Below are 22,418 nucleotides of genomic sequence, written 5' to 3' on the forward strand. Positions count from 1 at the left end.
CGAGTTTACGGCCGCGGGGGGAGGGGGGAGGGGGGGGACTGAAGCGGAGCAGTATAGATGCAGAAACTACTGTTGTTAAAAGAAATGAGTTAAACTTTGAAAATGTGGGCACAATTTTAATTGTCAAAGCGAACCAACCGAAACACACACACACACACACCACCCCCGCCGCTTCAGGTGTATGACGTCATCAACGACAAGTCAAAGTCGACTCGATTGTCATTACTCGACAGTCGACTTAAAAAAAATGAAGTAATGCAGCCCCTATTCGGCACCGCATTCAAATTTTTTAAGTTCCACTTGTGATTCATCATCCTTAAAATATTTTTGCTCCTCTTTTGCCACCCCGTTCATTTGTTTTAGGTCGGCCGCTGCTTTACTGCTTTACCTGTCAGGGAGCAAGAAAAAAGGCTAACTTACAAGCGCTGGAGCCATTTCTGCTATGGTGTGTAACATCATGCATAACTTTTGGTCAGAATTTACTTGAAATTATTTCTTTGGAAATCTCCCACGCCTCCATCTACATTGCAATGGCTTAACACTGTCCGGACATTTTTGAAGCTGGATAAGATCTCACTCACAGTGAAGGGTAGTTCTGCAAAATTTATCCACAAGTGGACACCCTTTCTGGAATATCTCAAATCCTTTCCTTAGTGCGAAGCAACTTACCCATCCTGCGACTATATTGAAAAGAATCTCACACTTACTCCTTTCTTTTTTTAGGTAGACATTGGATTTAAGCACCCCCTTCCCTTGTATTTATCTTTTTTTTTTTGTTTATTTCTCTTTTCTTTCTCTTCTGTCTGACAAGTTAAAGTTAAAAAAGATTGGGAAAGAAATGTCATATGTCACAAAATATGTCATTTAAGTTGTATACAATGCAATGTATGTAAGTTTATATGTGTTCTTGATAAACAAAAAAAAAAGAATTGACTTGAAATGTGTTAATCACAGGTGTTCACGACAGCACTGGGATGGCGAGAGGTCAGCAGCCAAATGGCACACCAACAAGCCTCTCCAAAGGCTGCAGGCCCGTGGCTTCAGCCAGCAGCACTGGGTCAGAAGATGATGTGTCATTGTGGACTAACTTGATCCCCCTCCCCTGGAAGTCAAACACAAGTGTGGGTGTAGCCATGTCCTGGGAGGCCTCCTCTGCCATCACAGTGAAATGGAACTGGCCCAGAGAGCAAACAAGATCTCTCCCCATCTCTCCCTCAAGCCCAAACCAACCTTGTCCGAGTGATGGGATTTTCTGTTGTTCTGTTTGTTTGCTTGGTTCGTCTCGAGCCAACGATATCCAATATGGAGGAAGGAAGAGAAGGAAGGTGGATGCGGCGGGAGGAGGTTGGCCTCGAGGGGAGGTCTGTGTGTCGACGAAAGTTCTGCCGAGGACCTACCGGGCAAAGCTGCTCGATAAACAAATACACACAGGATCAGAATAAAGAAAGTTTGTTTTTCTGATCTTTGCTGACATCTTTTAACAGTAAATTTGTTTTGATGTCCCCAAACCCCCTACTGACGCTGTTAACCAACAGAGAGTGACACCTTCTGGAAGAAAGAAGAAGATTGGCCTTCTACAGTATGTGCCAATTAGGGTTGTCACGGTAACCGGTATAGCGGTAAACCCCGGTAAAAAAGTTGACAATAAAAATAACCGTCCAGTTTTTAAAAAACTATATTATCTCGGTGGGTTTACCGTGGCCGCGGTTTCGGCGCGATGACCCTTACCAGCCACCGTCGCTTCAGCTGAAGTTCCCGCGGCGCGCACACGCACTTTTTAATTTGCAACGGCACCAAAACTTTGAAGCTGAAATAATGTCCGAAGGAGGAGACGGCAGCGCCCAGGACATCCATCCGCCCTCCAAGAAGACTAAATCGGAAGTATGGGCATATTTTGGATTTCTGAAAAACGCTGAGGGACAGTTAATAGAAGACTGCTATCCCGTTTGCAGAACGTGCAGGAAACAAGTGTCTGCAGAAGGCAGCAACACTTCGAATCTAATGGCACATCTGCGTGACCATCACCCACGTCTCCACAGCCAGTGCAAGGTAAGATAACATTAGCATTTTAGCTGAAATGCATGACGCGAGGACTTTTGGTTGAGGGAGAATGCAACGAGTCACTATATACTGCAGCCGCAGCGTCCTCTGCCAGCATTTAAACCGTGTCACGGACACCCTGTTGCTGGATGAAGCATCTTATTTGTTGATGATGAAGAGAAATATACAATTAGTTCCTTGTCATTGATTTGTTTACTTATTCAATGCCATTTATACTTGAACATTTGGATTTGATTACATAGTGTAGTAGTTATTTTAGTAATTTGTTTAAAGTGGCTATTTGTTTTAAATACATATTTTTTAAGGTTGACTTGTACAGCGCTCAAGTCAAGTGTGGACTGGAGTTTTAGATTTTCATTTTGATAATGAAGAAAACAAGTATATGAGAAAACAAGTGGTGTTTCTTTGATTTGTTTACATATTGTTTATGTTTTGAATGTTTGGATTTGTATCATTTAAACCTGCACTGACTACTGTAACACGTTCCAGAAAAATAAGCTATTTGTTCCTTTACTTGTGAAAAGTTGCACTTTTGCTAAGGCTTTGTGTTATTTTAGGTTTAATAAACACTGTTAAACCTTTTCAAAACTATTTCAGTTTGTGTAGAACAGGACTATCAATGCTTTCTGAACATATGCAACACCGTTTAAAAAATACCGCGATAATACCGAAAACCGTGATAATTTTGGTCACAATAACCGTGAGGTTAAATTTTCATACCGTGACAACCCTAGTGCCAATTTTTGAATCTTGAAAATGTAGCATCAGAACTTTATCAGCATGCTTCCGGCTAAAGTATTTAAAGTTATCAAATGAAATGAATTTGAAAGTTTCGTCTGCACAACATTTCACCAACCGTTCCAAAAAGTGTCCCATTTTTAGTAAACATTTGCAAACTGACGTAGATCTATTGTAGGATTCATTGTACTTTTTGAAAAGTAAAAAATGTTATGAAACTGTGTGGAAAATATCAGAGTAATCTACTTTCACACAACTGTCCTAGGAGGAAGGAGCTGCGTGTTTTTCCACTTTAGTCTTCGTCCGAAGCATGTTTCTTACCTGGCTCTATGAACAACCTCAGTTTAGAAATACGGAGATTAGTTTTGAGCAGAAAGGTGACCTAATACTAGTCTTACTGCCAACTCAGTTCAAAGAAGCTTGTGCAAACCTTATTTATAAACTTTTACGTCCTTATAAATTTACTGATAGAATTCTGGTTGTTTACTACAGAAATTAGCTTCTGAGCTAACTAATTTAGCACTTATGGCTCATTTCTATAGGAATAACCACAAAATGTAAACTAAAGGGAAATTTAGGAGTCATAAAATAATGTTTAAAATAACTGCTGAGAAATGTTAGAGGCGGGAATTGATCTGAGAATTCAGGGCTAGACGTTAGTTTTGTTTAGGGCAGCAGTAGCTCAACAGGTAGAGCGTGTTGTCTAGTAATCGGAAGGTTGCAGGTTTGATCCCAGCAATTCTGCTGTTGTGTCCTTGGGCAAGACATTTAACCCACCTTGCCTGCTGGTGGTGGTCGGAGGGACTGGTGGCACCTGTGCTCGGCAGCCTCGCCTCTGTCAGTGCGCCCCAGGGCAGCTGTGGCTACATCGTAGCTCATCACCATCAGTGTGTGAATGGATGAATGATACACTGTAGGGTACTCCCCCACAGATCACAACATAGGTTATAAATTGTAAGTCGCTTTGCATAAAAGTGCCTGCTAAATAAATAAACATAAACATAGTGTAAAGTGCTTTGGAGTCCGTACTCTGAGAAGCGCTAAACAAGTGCGGGTCATTTATCATTTATTTATCATTTTGTGTCCTTATGGCTAATCTGTTTATCCAAACTGAGGCCATTCAAAAATAAATCAACAGCATTTTCTCTGCAAGAATTAGGTTTGAATGCTGCATTTTTAGCACACGGTGGTTTAAAGGGACAGTTAGCAACATTTTCAATTTAAAAAATCATTTTCTTGAGCCAGTATGTGTTAAAATGACCCTTTACAGAGTTAATGAAATGCCACTCACCCACTATCGCCCCTATGACCAGGGGGCAACAGTGGGTGGGTATCTCATTTGCAGCTTCACAGTTGCTGGTCCGGTCTGTGTGACAGGATCTATTCCCATCTGTACCGGGTCGGCCCGGGTAGCGTAGGTTGTTTACATATCTGGGTGGCCTGGTATTTTTCCGGGCCAACCAAGGCTCATTCTCAGCCCTCTTCTCGAGGGGGTCTGCTTCAGGCCGACCAGGGCCAACACACCCACTGCTGACAGCAAATTCACACCTTCCATTAGAGCAAGACTCTGATTGGTGGGTAGAATCAGCCCACATGGGCTTAAGGCAAGGATGTGTGGAATCAACCGGGCCAGGCTGGGGCCGACTGGGGCTACCCAGCCCGGGCCGACCCGGTACAGATGGGAATGGCCCATTAGAAAAAATTGAGCTTACAAACCTGTAGCTGCAGTCTGCTTCCAGCACGTTTCCTGCACATTTTAGATCATGAAAACAGCTGATTTGCTTAATTTAGTGATTAATCACTTCTGTACTAAGGAAGGCTGGGAGACATTTCAGCTGTTAGATCATTCAATCAATCAATACTTTATTAATCCCATAAAGGATTGATTGATTGATCTAACAGCTGAAATGTCTCCCAGCCTTCCTTAGTATCTGCATCAAAGCCTAGTTTATACACCTCCATCTGCAATGGCGCAGAGACACGCGCCAATATCCATCCTTGGGAGGGCTCTCCAGCAGGCTTGCAAGAACGGACGAGGCGAGCCTACTTTTCTAAACATTTGTCAGAACTTAAGCTTGTGAATGGTCCGAACGCTGCTTTCGTCAACGGCACCACCATTGCGCTCTCAAAAATATTAAGGGAGCTGAAGATATCTAGTAACAAACACAGAGAAGTTTGATGAATACCTCGTTGAAAAACTCTAAAAAGTATGAATGTTTTATTCACCTATGACTGGAGGAGTAAAACAAATTTGCAGCGAGCGTTGTTTTGGTGGGTGGAAATGACGGAAAATGTGGGTTTAGAGGTGGTGAGCGCATGAAGAGATGGAGACGACTGAGAGACAAATTTGTCCGTGTTAAAAAGTACAAAAAAACGATATTAACGCATCAGTAAACGCATCAGGGGCGGCGTTAGGCCTGGCTACTTGGGCTCAAGCCCCAAATGTTTTATGAAAAGCCCCGGATCTAAAACGTGGAAGCAACCCGCAGTACCAAAGTCCAACAGAGAGGGAGCAGCTGGCAGTAGTTTGTATACAGCCTGCCTGAGCCTCCACCACTGAAGAAGCCCTTCAGCAGCCGGCGTCTTCTACGGTCTCTGCCTGAAACGCATGTGTGAAGATGGACATGAGGGTGTTTTTTTAGACCAAAAGTACCGTGACAGATCCCCAGCTTTGATGAGACTGGTGTTGACTCAGGTTTGTGAGTCTTATTTGAAAATATTTGTTGTGCAGCTGGTTTGCCTAAAGTTAGCTTACTATCAGGTACAGTTGTTGGAGAAAGAAAGGGAATATTTACTATCATCTCACACTAAACACTAACAGGAACAATACTCTGCCCTGAATATGCTTCATATGTAGCTTCAGATTAAAATTATGTGGTACAAGACAAATATATATGATGTTGATTAGTGCATGTCAAGTGTGTGGGTGTGTGCGCGCGCGTGTGTTTAGTCCCTGATCTTCTTCAGTCCTAAATCCGCCCCTGAGACTCACCATCTTGGACCTGATACCTCTGAACAGCGCTACGCCCACTGGTGTCCAGGTGGGGTACTGCTTTGCAACGTTCTCTGGGAGATGGAGAAGTCTGAGAGAAAAACACCTTTATCAGTACGTGCGTCTCTCCCTTGTAGAGCTGAAGCACAAACTAGGCTGAAGGTGCTAAAAAGACGAACGCACAGCAACAAGATAGGTTACAAACGGACACTAGGGGGTGCTAAAAGCAAGCCTAAACTGCCTAGTCTCCCTTTAAGGAGTCTAAATTAATGTAGTATTATTTGCAAAAAATCTCACTTAAATAGATCTGTTTTTTTAATGAGTGCAGAAATATCCCTTTCATTGTTGTGCAATCCAAAAGGCTCAAAGTGCTCAATCAGTCAGACTGACGGGTGCAAAGAAAAGTTGATTTTCACAAAACAAAAAAGAAAACTTCCACTAAAAAGAGGCAAAACGGACACTTTGAATGTAGTTTTATATTAATAAAAGCTGTGTAGTCTCTGCAGTATTTTATAATAAACATAATTCAAAAAACTGAAAAATGAGTTTTTACTCAATAAACAGGAGCGGAGTCATTATTTGTGGCTTAAATCAAATGAATACTCAGTTTAACCTTTATCACAACTGATTTCAAAGTCGTCCGCAACCCCCCTCGCCCCCATCCTCCTCCTTTACTTTGTAATTAACTCAGTGTGGTGAGACAATCATATCCAGCTGCTGGAAACATCACAGGATCTCCATCAGGATGCACAAAACCCAAATCAGAGGTGTTTCTGTGCCCCAGTCTTCAGTTTCTGATTGAAATCTCTGAAGAAATAACCAGTAAAGGCTTTGTTGAAGGTTTTATTCCATTGGTAAGTACTGAAATATACAAAACATCTGCCAATCCAGTGGCAACAAAGATGGAAAAATGACTAAAGGAAACTGAGACACACTCCCAAACACACAAACAGAGCTACAGTCTTCTAAAGGCAAAACAAAGCTCGTCTCACTGCTGAAGGAAAAGCCGTTTAAATGGTCCGGACAGGTTTACCTGCAGAGCATCGGTAAGTGCTTCAAAAATTCAACAAAACTCAAAAGAAAAAGACAGAAAAAGACAGACAAGCGATGCTGTAACGCCAGAGTCCACAGCTTGTTTCCATCTCATGATTATCAACCAGCTTTGTGTTGTTCAGGAATTTGGTTTTCACAGGAAATTCACAATCTTTAGTAAAGAAAACAGCTTTTGGTAAGTAGATTAGGAGTCCTTCGTGTGGGGGGTGGGGGGGGGGAGAAGGGTTTCTGCTGGGAACAGCTGAGCAGACAGATGGGCCATTCCCATCTGTACCGGGTCAGCCCGGGCCGGGTATCGTAGGTTGTTTACATATCTGGGTGGCCTGGTGTTTTTCCGGGCCAACCAAGGCTCATTCTCAGCCCTCTTCTCGAGGGGGTCTGCTTCAGGCCGACCAGGGCCAACACACCCACTGCTGACAGCAAATTCACACCTTCCATTAGAGCAAGACTCTGATTGGTGGGTAGAACCAGCCCACATGGGCTTAAGGCAAGGATGTGTGGAATCAACCGGGCCAGGCTGGGGCCGACTGGGGCTACCCGGCCCGGGCCGACCCGGTACAGATGGGAATGGCCCATTACACACTACTAGCTGCCACTTTCAAACCAAACCTAAAACACAGAAAATACCTGCAGCTAATCCGGCGTGAGCCAGAAACCTGCTGCTGATCATCCCCCGTCTGCGTTACAGCGGAAAAGTAAAAACTCTCTGTAGCAACGAATAGTGTTTCTATTCGGTTGCTATGCCTAATAGTCATATAGTGCAAAAACCTACTAGAAATACTAAATACATTAAAGAACATACAGGTGACAGTTCCAGTTCACGCCCAAGGACAGTTTCACAAAGACTTCAGGAGTGAGAGTGAACTCCGACTGCACATCCCTTGTGAAAAGTGCCCTTTACTCCTGCTGCCGGGCCTTTTTTAGCTGATTTCCTGCAGAACTTTATCTACATTTGCATAATTCAGCTTGTGATTGTCCCAAAAATCATCGAGAAAGTCCTTGGAATGTTTGTGGACTTTTACAGTGATGAAGAGAGAACCCTCTTCTCTCAACAGTCTCAATGCATTTCTGTCACACGCATCTCTCCTGCTCACCGCGGCGGAGCGTCGTGCTACAAAATCTGACGGGTTTTTCCCACATCTGAATCGTCGGGGGAGTCATTCTCCACTCGATCAGCTTTAATCTGTTTCTACAACAAACAAACAGTCTGGAGGGGAAATCTGCCACTCCCAAAAGCGTCTCACAAAAAGTCCCTGCGACAATCCCGCCCCCATCCTTAAATCTAGACCTGATCCAGTGTGGCTTTAGCCACTAGGGGTCCTCCTCCATGTCATCCAGGTTGGAAGCCATGATGAAATGTTTAGGGTAAACGAGACAGTGTTCATCAGCGTACTCCTCCCACCGCGCATCGTCGCTCTCGTGGGTGATGTAGCGCTCGCCGCTTCGCGTCTCGAACTCCCTCAGGTCCAACCAGGTCTGATAATCCTAAAAAGAACCAAATGTGAACGTTAAAACTCCTCGTTGATTCAAAATATTACCTTTATAGGAATAATTGGTTGACTCTGAGGAATTTAATACCTTTAATTCATTTAAAAAAGCTTTTAAAATGAAAAATACATAAAATAATAATAGTAGTAATAAATAATACTAACAATATAAATAAACTAATAAAAATGATAAATCATACAAATTATAAATAAATAACTTTAGGAATAAAATTTCTGCCTTTGAAATCTATTCTGTTCTACTTTCAGAGCTTGATTTTCTCTTTTATGTTATTTTTTTTCCAGAATTCCTCATTTTATTACAAAGTTTTATTCATTTATTAAATTAGTTAAAACATGTAAAAGATAAATAAATAAATAAACAACATTTTCTAATTCTCCTATAATAACTTAGAACCTCTTTGCTTTCCTGGTTTAAATTTGCACAGAAACCTGTACGAGCATTTCCTCTTTACACTGACTGCTGCTGCTGTTCAGGAAACTCGAGGGGGGGGGGGGGGGTGTCAAATGTGTCACCTGCAACCAGGGATGGCTGAGACACTTGTCCACGCTGTACCGCTTCCTCATTTTCACTTGGAGAAGATTGTTGATCAGATCTGTGGCTGTGAAGGAAACAAACGTTAAATCCAAAAGATCATGCAGCACATGTGGAGGTCAGAAGTACAGCGAGATCCAGACGTCCTAGAGCTGGATCGCAAAACACGAGGATGTGTTTGTTGTGGGTGGAGGAGGAGCGGCAGCTTGGACGTCTGAGCAGAACCGAAAGTGACTCATTCCCACCGCAGACAGAGAAAAGCCAGACAAGTAGGTGGGGAGGGGCAGTTCTCAAGCTACACGTCTGAATTTCACTTTGACAGCAAACTACAGGTGCAACCATGGTAACGTAAACGAGGGACATAGCAGACGCTACTACCTTCTGCTGAGATGTCCTTCCAGGGCGCCGGCGGGTACATGAAGGCCGCATTCTGGATCTGATCGTTAATGTCCTCGTCCTCGTTGAAGGGGAAGGTCCCGCTCAAGCTGACGTACACGATGACGCCCACCGACCACATGTCTAAGGAGCGGTTGTAGCCTTTGCTGCGCAGCACCTCGGGAGCCAGGTAAGCCGGGGTGCCCACCACCGACCGCCGGAACGATTTCTCACCGATGATACGAGCAAACCCAAAGTCACACAGCTTTACCTGCAGAAAAAAACTCGTATCGTCAGCAGACGTACTCGCAAAGAGAAGAAAAACACACTTTTAGATGTTTTTTACCTGTGGAAAAGGCTCTGCGGAGGCCAGTAGGACATTCTCCGGCTTCAAGTCACAGTGAACGATGTTTTTGAAGTGCAAATGCCTCAAGGCAACCAGGATCTGTCGCAAACACACGTCCAATAATTACAGATCTCACTCCACATGTTTACACATTCTAATGTTCTAAGCAGACAGCTGATTGTAGAAGCTGTGCAGTCGAATATATTAGATGAACTTCCACTGAAGACATATGATCTCATGTATATTCCCCACATTCTGGCTCATGGCTCTGTATGAAAGCCACAACACGCCAGGCTCCCCAATCCTGACCCTGGATTTAACAGAAGTCCTCCTGGCCACATCAGAGCCGGGTCCGCCGCGGCTAACGGAGCTGCTGTTGATGGCCCCACTCCCGTTTGGGACCCAGAATCCACGGAAACCCGAGGGCCCCAGCGGCTTTTCTAATCAGGCCACGAAGCCGCCAGCAAACTCCAGGCTGTAATCCACGGCCAGGGAGGAGACCGTGATGCCGTTCCCGTAAACATTTACCCCCCCCCCCCCCCCCCATCAGCTCACCACAACTATGATAAACAGGCTATAAATCTGAAGCGGAGCCCCATCATACACACCCAGAAAAGGAGACAGGATTTAATCTGTGTGAAGAGCGCTTTTCCGCCACACACACCTGAGTGACCAGGAACTTGGTGATTCGTTCTGGTAGTTTGCTCTTCTCGCTGGACAGGATCATCTCCAGCATGTCGCCGTGCAGCTTCTCCATGACAACAAACACCCGCTCCGGCGTCTCAAACATGCACTCCAGGTTAACGATACCTGGATGATGCAGATTCTAACAACAAAAGTAGATAAATAAGCAGAGAGAGGAAACAGAAAACTCTGCTGAGTGTTTTAAATCTTTACCTGCAATATGGCCACCTCGTTCCTGAGCTGGCTCTCCTGCTTGGTGGGAAATCTCATCTTGTCTATCACCTTGATGGCGACATCCCTCCCACTTTTTCTGTGCTTCCCTAAAATTGAGTAAACTGGTATAAAAATGACCTCAAACCCCACATTATGACATTTAACACTACTCCAGGTTGAAATATAGTGGATATTATATGAAATTAATAAAAAAAAAGAGGAACCTACCTCCATACACAATGCCAAACTGGCCGGATCCCAACACCTCATCGGAGAATATCTGATACACCGAGGCGATATCCTACACGGAGAGCATTTGTTATTTCATGAACTTCCCATGCATCATCAACAATGACTTCATCTTTGGTTTGCCAAAACAGATTCTTCTCCTAAAGTTTTCTGGGGTATTGCCAAACATTTGACTTTCACTCGGTGCAGAAGTGGAACCGAATCTAAATGCCCCGTGAACCCCCCGTTAGAAAAGAAATCTGCAGTTTCCTCATTTGTGCAGGGCAACAAGTTCCACTGAATGTTTTTATTAAGCTACAATTTCTGGTTTCACCACAACAGCCTCTCTAATAGCGGGCTAATGCATGCATCTGCAGGCAGCTGCTGGGAAATTGTGCAACAGTTTCTGAAAAAAAAAAAAAAATACAAGAAAGAAACAAACTCCATTTACCACATTCTCCTGGATCTGGCAGTTGGACACGGATATGCTGATGGACAGCTCTTCTGATGGAGGAAAAAAGTGGAAAAACAACATTTCACTCATGCATTAAGTGACTTTTACAGACTTCAGTGTGATTTTCCCTCCAAGAATGATCCCAGCTGCATGCAGTCATAATGAAGCATTTTATTAGACTATAAATAAATTAGCAAAAAAAAGCGACGTAGATTGTTGCAGATCTGCAAACTAATGCAGCACAGAAGCGTTTCGTTTCAGCGGAGAAACAAATGCATGAAAGTTACCCAACCCCCAGACTTTAAAACAACGCCGATACAAGTTAATCTGCATGATAAATTAACCTAAACCAAAATAATTGGTGTTTTGATCGGTTTTGCTGTTCCAGAGCATCATGTGAATCCCCAACCTACATATAAGCCAGATAAAGTCTCTGCTGAGACTAACGAGAGTCTGGTTTCTCTTCGGTCATGTCACCTCAAGTGACTTCACGCTCTTATTTCCTAGTTTGCAGGGTTTCCCCCTTACTCTAAAAGCCACACTAGGTGAAAGAATAAAACTTCCAACACGCAAAAAGTCAACACATTCACTCAAACAGTCTGGCAGGTGAAAAATCCTCATTAAAAGTGTTTTTTTTTTAAACTCACTGTGATCTTTGCCCTGACCAGCAGCGCTGGCCACGCTGGGCTGAGGGGTGACGGGCATCAGGGCCTGTCTTATGGCCTTCTCCCAGCCTTGGGCCACCTCCATGCCCACCCCAGAAGCAGCCAGAGCAGGACTGTGGTAGTGGCTGCCATTGTTCTCGCCCACATAGTAGACCATGGTGGCTGTGATGATCTCAAAGCAGTGAGGGTTGCTGCCTTGAGCCAGATTACTGTAATCCCTGAACGGTTCCACCTGGAGGATCTCGGACAGAGGGATTTCCTGTAAAAAGGAGCAATCGATGAAAAACATCAGAGAAATGAGGAGAAGAGAGCTCTGTAGGTGACAACACTCCAACAAAACTCGAGTAAAAGCACCCGTTTATTTTGTTTTAGCTGTTTTAAGGGCAATACATCAAAGTAAAAATGTTTTCCAAGAGGAAAAATGAAAAGATTTAAAAGTAAAAAATAACATTTTTCTACTAATATTTCATTATTTTTAATGTATCTTCTCACAAATGTATAAAATCATCCCTTAAGTTCCTATTATTAAACATTTAAAGCAATTTTTGGACTAAACTGCTGCAACAAGTCAGAAATATGAAGCAATAAAAACACAATACAAATAAACTCACATGCAACAAAATACCACAGAAATCTAAATATGACAAGAGATCAAATATCTGCACAAATCAAACAGGAATATATATTTTTTAAATGACAAAACACCTGATAAAAAAATTCTATAATTCACAGGTTTAATGAATGGTTTTAAGTCAAATTAAATTTATATTGTAAAATCAAGATTAAATATCAAATATCTCCTCTTTATAGCAGCTAAACAGTTTGTATACATGCAGTCACACTCACACACTCCTAAAGTTGGTCCAAGCTGTGAATTTCCCCCGTCCTCATGAGCACAAACTGAAAGCAGCACTACTAAAAGTTCCCCTTCCACTTGAAACTCATCAAATCAAAAGAAGGAGGGAGGGTCAAACTAAAATAAAATAAAAAAACAGCCAATGGGGGCTGAGAGGAGCGCACGCTGTCCCCTCCACGCGGCTCACCACAGAGTATCGGGTGAAGTGCTTGTGGTTAGCGGGACCGGGTCACGTGATCGGGTTCTGCGGCAGCTGAAGTGCTCTGGTTCCCTGATTACAAGGCAGGAGCAGCCAGGGGCCCCGTCTGAGCACGAGCCACTGGTGCTACCGCGAGCCGCCGGGACGAAGACAAGGAAACTTACCGCCCCCCCCCCCTCCCACCGCACAACCACCGCCACCCCACAGGAAAGAGTGTGAGAGGGCGTGTGTGTGTGAGTGGGTCCAATACTTCAGAGTGACAGTGCAGAGACAGAGAGAAGCCCACCCCATGAAAAGGTTCTTCAGAGGAAGCCACAAGTACAGGGGTCTCATCTTCAAACGGAGAACCGTTATGACTTCCAAATGGTGAAAATGGCTGCCATGCCGGGCGGGCAAGCCACCGCGCGACCACCACTAATCAAATCAGAGGTATGGAGAAAAGAGAGGGGGTGGCCACACACTGATGAGCAGCAGCAGGCAAAAAAATTCAAACCTTAGAGAACACGAGTACAGAAAAAGAAATCATCTCATGTTATCCATCAGAGGAGGGAAAAGTGGATTTTCTACCCTTCAATTTGCCTCCTGAAGTTTTAAAGTGCATCTCAGTGCCAAGTTGATAATAAAGAACCACATAAAGTCAGCAGTAAACACTCCCAGGGGAGGTTTAGGAGATGCAGGGTGGGGCGGAATAATCGGGAATAACGGAAGAGGAACGTTAGCCTGAATCCAGAGCAAGAAAAAAATTATAATATGAAACCTGCTTCATCCTACTGCTCCAAAGCCACAGCTCAAAGAAGTGTCTCAGACACACACACACAAAAAGCTAAACTAACAATAACACACACGAGGAAGGCTGTAGTTTCCTCCCTCAGTCCTCTGTATGTAATTACTGCCTTATTAAGCCCCTGTGGCTGAGTAATGACTAACTACAGCCAGGGAAGAGTCACACAATCTCCTCAAGTGATTTTACACACTCAGATGACTGCGTTCACTACAGCTAAAGGCCTCCGAATGCCCTTTTCGTTTCCTTTCTGCAGCACCGGCAGCAAAGGCTAAAGCACTGAGACTGTAATTAGCGGCATGACCTGGGAAAAGGGACCAGACTGCATGTGTGTGTGTGTGTGTGTGTGTGTATATATGTGTATACGTGTGTGTGTGTGTGTGTGTGTGTGTGTGTGTGTGCGTGTGTGTGTGTGTATATACATGTATAGGTGTGTGTGTGTGTGCGTGTGTGTGTGTGTATATACATGTATAGGTGTGTGTGTGTGTGTGTGTGTGTGTGTGTGTGTGTGTGTGTGTGTGTGTGTGTGTGTGTGTGCCTCTTAAAACGTACTTTGTAAAACTTGGCTCCAGTGTCATTCTGGAAAAGACTCAGACTCTTACTGTCCAGCCTCCAGTAATGTCTCTTCCGCTGTTGAAAGATAAAGAAATGCACTCATGGGTTGATTTTTGTCTCACAAAATACTGAAAGGTTAACTTGTTAAAGTCCAGCGGTTACCAGGTTATCCCTGCTGGTATAATGAACCATCCAGCCCTCCTTCACCACAGTGGAGCTCCGTCTCTTGGTGTGTTTGATGGACTGGACCACTCGCATTAGAGGGATGTTGCTGCTCGTGGATGGACTGGACACAATAACAAATGAATGTGTGACAAAACAGAATAAATATTTAAAGTGTACAGTTATAGTTTATAAAATGATATTTTGGCCATTCTGATGTGTCTTAATGTAAAAAAACTATAAATAAATCAATAGCATCTTACTCATTTTATTAAGCTTTCTGAACTGCATTTGCTCATTAAAATAGTTTTTAACGTGCAAAACATCATAAAGAAGCTTCAACCTACAAAAGTTAGTGCAAACGTTCTGTTATGAATCAATACTCACTCGTTTAGCACAAGAAACAATATCTTTTATTGTTGCCGCCTCCAGTGAATGATAGTTTAAGAATTAGGGATGCTCGATATTGGCTTTTATACCAATTTAGTGGAATTCTTCATTTCTGATACCGATAGAAATTGATAGCAATATATGCAGGGTCGCACTGTCATTAAGAAAAGGAAAGCTAAATCTTTTTAAGTAACCAACAGCACCTATCTCCTATCATTTGTTACAATTTAATCATTATAAACTTAAAGTCCTGTTCGTCATCACACAGTGGTGAAGTTCATCTCCACGTTTGACCCATTCCCAATGGGGAGCGGTGAGCAGCAGCAGTGGCTGCGCTCGGGAACTATTTGGTGGTTTAATCCCCCAATCCAACTGTTTAAAGCTGAGTGTCAAGCAGGGTGGCACTGGGTATGACTCGACTGGGATTTGAACCCCGATCTGCCAGTACCAGGGCTGACACTCTACCACTAGGCCACTGAGAAGGTATATAATTATAATTCAAATGTAAACATTATTAGTGCAAAATAAAACAACCGCTTCAATTAAAGTTGTGCCAAAAAAACTAAACTATCTTAGAAACTACATCGGAGATATCGTATGTTGATGTTATGAGTGAGAGACGTGGCTGCAGCGTTTGATGTTAAAGCTTGTATCATTAAAGAGTAAAAATGATACAGATCATTTCCCATGTTGCATTTTAACACCATTATCGGACATCCCTAAGTAAAACATCAACGGTGGTGCAAAGGTTCATATTGTAGAATTAGAAACAACAATAAGGTTTTGGAAATTAAAGTCATCTTATGAAGGCAACAACTCTAATTTATCATGGCTGCACTTGAACTGATATGCTAAAGGCTAGTTTAAGTAAAACAGCAATTGTTTCGCTCAAAACTGCCAAAATAACCCTTTAAGACCTTATAGTTTTGATGGGCTCTTCATCCTTCTCTCTGTCAACGAAGGGGGAACCCATGCCAAACATCCCATCCGGAGTGGACGGCTCGTCCGGATCATCCAGTCCTCTGCCACTGTCCAGATCACTGCTGTCCACCTCCATAGTATCCATGGTGGTGTCGGAGTCAGGTCCAGGGCTGGCTGGTTCTGCTCGTTCACACCAAACATGGTCAGATGTCGTTAAACATTGGTGCTTACATGTTTGAAGATGGAAAAAATTCAACATTTATGCATCCTAACGTTAATCCTGGAGGTTTTTGTCATGGACACGGATTAGGATTGTTAGAATTTTAATTCTATTCTAGATTTTTAGGTTTATTTCAGATTTCTTTGTTTGGACCAATTATTTATTAATTTATTTGTAATTTTCCTCGTTTTAAATCTACAAAGTAAAACTAGGATTACATTTCTGTGCAGGAACTGATCTCTTTTTAGTGACTGTGGATTTTATATACATCATTTATATTTCTAATATATTTTATAAAACATTTTATATTTTGCTGCTTTATTTATGATATCTGTTTAATTGTGGACCTGGGTCTGTCAGTAAAGTGTGACTGGATGATATCAGCTAAATTATGGTTTAACACATACATTTTTAACATTTCATGCATATTTTACACTTTAAAATCTTCTGTTGTTTTTCCAAAAGCACAAAATAAGAATAAGAGGGTGAAAAAAGCTAGACAGAAGGGTTTGTAATGGTAAATGGTAAATGGCCTGTATTTGATATAGCGCCTTCTAGAGTCCTGGAACCCCCCAAGGCGCTTTACAACACAATCAGTCATTCACCCATTCACACACACATTCACACACTGGTGGGGATGAGCTACGATGTAGCCACAGCTGCCCAGGGGCGCACTGACAGAGGCGAGGCTGCCGAGCACTGGCGCCATCGGTCCCTCCAACCACCACCAGCAGGCAAGGGGGGTTAAGTGTCTTGCCCAAGGACACAACGACAGCAACAGACTGAGCGGGGCTCAAACCTGCAACCTTCCGATTACGGGGCGAGCACTTAACTCCTGTGCCACCGTCGCCCCATCCCTGTAGCCGTGTATGAATGTGCATCCTGATTTATTATCCCATATCCCCATAAATCTTATTAAACAAGGTTCTATTCGCTTCAGACATGAAGGCGTTTCGAGTTACCTTGACATGTTTCGACCGTCGTCTGCGGTCTTCATCAGCAATGTCACAGGTGTTTGTGTGACGCGTCTATCAGCTGTTCTTCTGGTGGGCGCCACCAACCCGGATCTGTCAGATCTACCGGGTCGGTCACGCCCACCTCCGCTGGCTGGTCTTTGGAGAAGGGAATCCCAGGTGCGAGACAGCTGATAGGCCCCCTCGTCTCTGTTCATGTTCCAATGTTCCCATTTCCTTATTTCTATTGCCTCCCTGACCCAACGCTTGAACCGGTTGTTCTCGGTGATAATTTTCCCTCGATCCCAGTCCGTGATGTGATCATTTCGTTTGCAGTGATCTGAGATTACTGACTTGAGGGTTTGTTCCTCTGCTTTTTTCTTTGTTGTCCTTGTGAGGCTTTCTGTTGTTTCCTTCTCACATTCCTTCTGGTGCTCTTTTCTTCTTATATCATATGTTCTGCCGGTTTCCCCTATGATGTTTTATTGCACGACATGCATGGTATTTCGTAGATTACATTGCATTTCTTGTCTGGTTCTATTTTGTCCTTGGGGTGTACTAGTAGCTGTCTGAGTTTCATGTGTGGTTTGACGGTTGTGTTGATTTGTTGTTTTTTCACGGCCCTTTGTGTACGATCTGTGACTCCCCGGATGTATGGAATAGTAGCGTTGGGTACCGAATTCTGTAATTTTTAAGGTACCGACCGAATTTCATAGTACCGACTGAGCACCGATTCATGCCATCTGAAACAGTGCCTCGTTTCGGTACCCGTCCTTCATAACGAGAACTTGCCTAGACAGCTGCGCATGCGCAAGAGCGTTACGTCGGTTGCTGCGAGCGAGTTGTAAACAGAGCAGCATGGTAGAAAGAACGCACGCTAAAGCTTGGGTCCACTTCACTAAATGTGATGGGTAACTGGGTGATGATGAAACCAGCAACGACGATCTAAGTGAGACATCCTCATCTTAATCTGCTCCGTTAGGTAAATAAAATGTTTAAGATAACGTTAGCTTGATATGTTAGCTTCCGTTCCGCTAATGGTGCGTTCGCTTTCTCCTCGGAACTCCGAATTTCCGACTGGAAGAACATGAACGCGCTCTGAAGTTTGGCTTCACTTTACTAAATGCGACGGGTGATTGGGTGAAGATGAAACCAGCGACAACGATCTAAGTGTGAGGCATCATTGTTTTAATCTGCTCCAGCAGCTAAATAAACTGTTTAAGATAACGTTAGCTTGATAAATTAGATTCCATTGCCACCATTGTTATCAGCTAATGGTGCGTTCGCTTTCTCCTCGGAAATTCTAACTTCCCAGTGGGAAAAATCAAATGAAAAAGGACGGCAAAAGGAATGAAGTTACACAGTAAATTTAGTTCACAGTAAAGATGTTTGCTTCAGTTTAATTATCAGCTTATAAAACTACAAGGACGATGTTAAAATACAAACAGTTGATATTTATCAAATATGGTTATATATTGAGAAAAATATATATTTAATTACAAAAGAGAATTAAAATATTAAACACTCAAAAGTATCTAAAATTGGTACCGTTAAGTACCGGTATCGATTCCTAGGTACCGGAAATTAGTACCGAATCGATTCAAATGTCAAAGGTACCCATCCCTATGGAATAGGGATGGTGTCTGTGTGCGTGTAGTCTGGTCTTTGTTTTCTTTTTTGGTCTCTCTGTTTTTTTGATTTTCTTTAACTTGTTCTCCTTTGTCTATGGCCCATTTTGGATACTGACAGAGGGTTAGTGCTTGCAGGTCCGGGTTGGTCGTGCCCACCAGAAGAACAGCTGATAAAGACGCGTCACACAAACATCTGTGACATTTCTGATGAAGACCGCAGACAACGGTCGAAACATGTCAAGGTAACTCGAAACGCCTTCATGTCCGAAGCGAAAAGAACCTCGTTTAATATTAAAAAAAGAGGATTTTTTTTTCTATCACACCAATCAGCCACGTCTTTGTAAGAAAAAATATATAAATATAAATAAATTTTAGGTAATTTTTTGTAAAAAAATTCTGTATGAATAATAATAATAATAATAATAATAATAATACATTTTTTTCTAGCGCCTTTCAAAGCTCTCAAGGTCACTGTACAAGACAAAATATAAGGAACAGCAAGCAATACAAACAAGAATTAACTGCTAAAATTAGTTCCCAAGTGTAGAGTCAGAGCAGTACAATGGATAATAGACTAAGAAGAGTAGATGGAAGGAGGACAGTTACAATGAGTAAGCCAGGCGGATGTGAGTTTTGAGTTGAGACTTGAAGGTTTATATTGCGGAGGTCAGGCAGTAGAGTGTTCCAGAGTTTTGGAGCTGAGTAGCTGAAAGCTCTGGCTCCCATAGTACTGAGACGAGTGCGAGGAGCAGACAGGGAAGGTGAAGATGATGATCGGAGAGAGCGAGTGGGAGTGACAATGTGGAGGAGATTAGAAAGATAAGGGGGAGTGAGATTATGGATGGCTTTAAAGGCATGAAGAAGTATCTTATAGTCAATTCTGTATTTGACAGGGAGCCAGTGAAGTTGCTGCAGGACAGGGGTGATGTGATCAAAAGTGGAGGTCTTAGTGATTATCCAGGCAGCTGAATTTTGGACTAACTGTAGCTTGCTGAGTGATATTATAGGGAGACCAGAGAGGATGGCATTACAGTAATCGATGCGACTGGTGACCAGGCTGTGGACCAAAATAGCAGTGGAGTGCTGACTGAGGGAGGGGCGGAGCCGATTGATATTGCGGAGATGAAAATAAACAGTTTTTATTGTGTTGTTAATATGAGGAATGAAGGATAAGGTGTTGTCTAAGATGACACCCAAGCTCTTAGCTTTGGGGGTGGGGAGAAGTGTGGTGTTGTCGAAGCTGAGTGAGAATGAACTGGTCTTAGATAGAGAACGTCTTTTAAAGATTTTATTTGGGGGGTTTTTGGTTAAGTAATAAGGAACGTGGACAAGCGGAGGACAAAAAAGAGAGGCATATAATAGTTACCTCCATTGAAGTCCACCTCTCCTAAACAGTCTCTGGGTACCTTGGAAGCACAACGCTTGTGGCAGTTAAATCTGCAATCTGACAAGAGATGATTCCGTTATTGTGTTTCTGTTTTTATTCCTTGAGGAAAGCCGTTTGGACACGCTGTCCCACCTTTACACTGCATGCCCTGGCGAAAGAGACCCTTGAGTAGACGCTTGCAGTACTGGCAGATGGTCGGCCGGGTGTAGGTGTGAATGGCAAAGGTGTGTGGCACCTTAACCCGCGTCTTCTCCATCTTATCCATCCAGATGGGCCTGCCGCTCCAGGACAGGATGCGCTTCCCTGCCTCCTGGTGGGAACGCTGTTGCTGAGGTTGAAAATTGAAAAATACACTAAATAAATATGACTTAACACATTATTCACATTTTGAGTGACACTGACGCTAACAAGCTTTTTATATTTGTGATGTTTTACCAAATATGGAATGCTCCTATTTTAATGTGCATAAATCACTCAGTCTGGAGGCTTCCGACACACACAGGAGGAACTCTTTCCATTTTATTTCCAGACACAAGAAGTTGGACTTGAGTGGAATCATTAGCATAATTACATTTCCACATGACCTTTTGCGCGGACACAGAATAGAAGGGAGGATTTCTGTGTGAGCTTATGCAAAAGCGGTTTCATAAGACCTCACCGAGGAGATCTCCTGAGTCAGTGCAGCTAAATTCAATTTTCTGCATCAGTGGTATTCCACAATGTGGCCCTGGAGAGGCGGCTGTGGAAAGGAGCCAAATTAGATAAGTTTATATACATCTAACAGCGGTGACGGAGCTTGTGAGCAGCATGTGGACGGAGGGTTACGGCAAAACCAGAGGAAGATCACTTTAGGTGAGAGGACAGTTAAAAAATTCATCTCTGTGCATCTATTAGAACTCGCCTCGTCAGGAACCACCACCGCATTTTCAACTGGTAACGGTCTCGGGACCGAGAGGGACGGTCCGGGTAAGGAGACATTGGACAATCGCCTCTTCCTCACACCGGTACAGTTATTAGGGATCTTGAAGGCACAACGTTTGTGGTAGTTCAGCCCACATCCTGGAAACAGAAAACAAACAAACGCAAAGTCAGAGTTGGGCTAAAGACATTTTTCATTCAGCAGATACACCACAAGGTGGCTCCACCGAGAAAAATTCTACTATGCATGATCCAAAAATGACCTCAGGGTAAGATTAGCAGAGTAAGGAAGCAAGAGGGCTAATAACAAAAAAGGGTTCTGGATTCAACCAGATGGCACATTTCTAACCTTCACATTTGAGGCCCTGGCGGACGAGACCCCACAGCATCTCCCCACAGTAGTCGCAGAAGGTGGGGGCCTTGTAGGAGTGAACGTAGAGGGCGTGAGGTCGGATCTGGAAGTCTTCAACAGTGGCCTGGGCTTTAAAAATATTTTTAAAATATGTACAACTCAAAAAATAAAAAATCAAATCAAAATAGAAAACTAAAAAAAATCATAAGAAAATAAGGAACCAAAAAGAGAGCAAAGAAGATGATTATTGTTTTTAACTGCTTAAACTAACAAAGTATCTTATTTTTTATATTTGTTAAGTTCTACTGATCCTGAATAGCTATGTTACAAAGAAAAGAAGGAAAAGCTTGGGTCTAAAGAGCTGTATTGTTAAAAATTAGAAATAAATCACCTAGTTTCTGTGTTTACAAGCCTCTATTTATTACTGGAGTCTCTGCCAATTCAAAAAAATTATCAATTTCTGACTATTTGGTTTAATACCACTTTCAGTGAGTCGTCCAGATTAGAAGGGTGAAAAAAGTGAATGTAATTTGTAATTTACCATTTGGACAATCTTAACAAAAGCCTAAAAAAAAACAGCATTGCCTAAAAATGTGATTCTGTGAGTCGAGAGTAACCAGGCGGGCTATGTGCACCCTCGCTGTGATAAAATCCAAACAAAACTGATGCAAAAACCTATTAAACACATTATACGGGATAATTTGCTTCATTAAGATGCAATTCTGCTGTAGTTAAACCAGTTGCAATGCCCTGATTTCTCCAGCAGAGGGCCTCACATGTGCAGCAACACACCTTCAGTGTATTCACTCCCTCCATCATGTGACAGACACACCCAAATCAAACCAAAAGTACAGAAAAAAACTTGATTAATCACCCAGTTCGTGTTTTTATTAACATATCATCCAATCTGGAACCGTTCTAATTCTGCCTCTCATTTTTCTTCATCCATCCCTTTGTTTTCCTCTCAAAGGCATCACTTAGCTCACAGTTGGAAGCGACTCCTGATTAATCATGGCTGTGAATAATCCAACGTGTGAAGATGAGGTGACGGCTGCCAGTATATTGTGCTTGTAACTGAAACGTGTGTTTTCTCGGAAAGCTTCGCTGCTGTTCCCATGCTCCCGTGCAACTTATTTATGCAGCCGCGGCGACCAGTAAGGGAATGGTTCATCTCTACAGTGAGGTCAGGCAGTGAAAACTGGATTTGTGACAACGGTGATGTCATCTGGTCTGTTAAGAGGTGC

At 42.9% G+C, this 22,418-nt stretch overlaps 1 protein-coding gene across 3 annotated transcripts in view; it reads right to left on the bottom strand.

Moving 5' to 3' along the window:
- Positions 1-6,620: 6,620 nt before the first annotated feature.
- The window catches only part of prkd3 (protein kinase D3), a 45,476-nt gene continuing 29,678 nt past the window's right edge, over positions 6,621-22,418 (bottom strand). For 2 of the 3 annotated variants that reach the window (XM_054741484.2, XM_054741485.2), the window contains exons 4-19: positions 21,172-21,366; positions 20,806-20,963; positions 20,037-20,232; positions 19,884-19,961; positions 15,710-15,893; positions 14,403-14,526; positions 14,238-14,315; positions 11,832-12,108; positions 11,182-11,234; positions 10,731-10,803; positions 10,503-10,609; positions 10,270-10,431; positions 9,606-9,704; positions 9,263-9,530; positions 8,866-8,951; positions 6,621-8,329 (exon numbers count right to left, since the gene is read on the bottom strand). In XM_054741484.2, the coding sequence (XP_054597459.2) occupies positions 8,156-8,329; positions 8,866-8,951; positions 9,263-9,530; positions 9,606-9,704; positions 10,270-10,431; positions 10,503-10,609; positions 10,731-10,803; positions 11,182-11,234; positions 11,832-12,108; positions 14,238-14,315; positions 14,403-14,526; positions 15,710-15,893; positions 19,884-19,961; positions 20,037-20,232; positions 20,806-20,963; positions 21,172-21,366 (2,312 nt within the window). In that variant the 3' untranslated portion in view covers positions 6,621-8,155. The remainder of the gene's footprint in view (positions 8,330-8,865; positions 8,952-9,262; positions 9,531-9,605; positions 9,705-10,269; positions 10,432-10,502; positions 10,610-10,730; positions 10,804-11,181; positions 11,235-11,831; positions 12,109-14,237; positions 14,316-14,402; positions 14,527-15,709; positions 15,894-19,883; positions 19,962-20,036; positions 20,233-20,805; positions 20,964-21,171; positions 21,367-22,418) is intronic. The other variant, XM_015970420.3, reaches the window with a different exon arrangement.

The sequence above is a fragment of the Nothobranchius furzeri genome, chromosome 18 (genome assembly GCF_043380555.1).
Source record: "Nothobranchius furzeri strain GRZ-AD chromosome 18, NfurGRZ-RIMD1, whole genome shotgun sequence".
Classification (NCBI taxonomy): domain Eukaryota; kingdom Metazoa; phylum Chordata; class Actinopteri; order Cyprinodontiformes; family Nothobranchiidae; genus Nothobranchius; species Nothobranchius furzeri.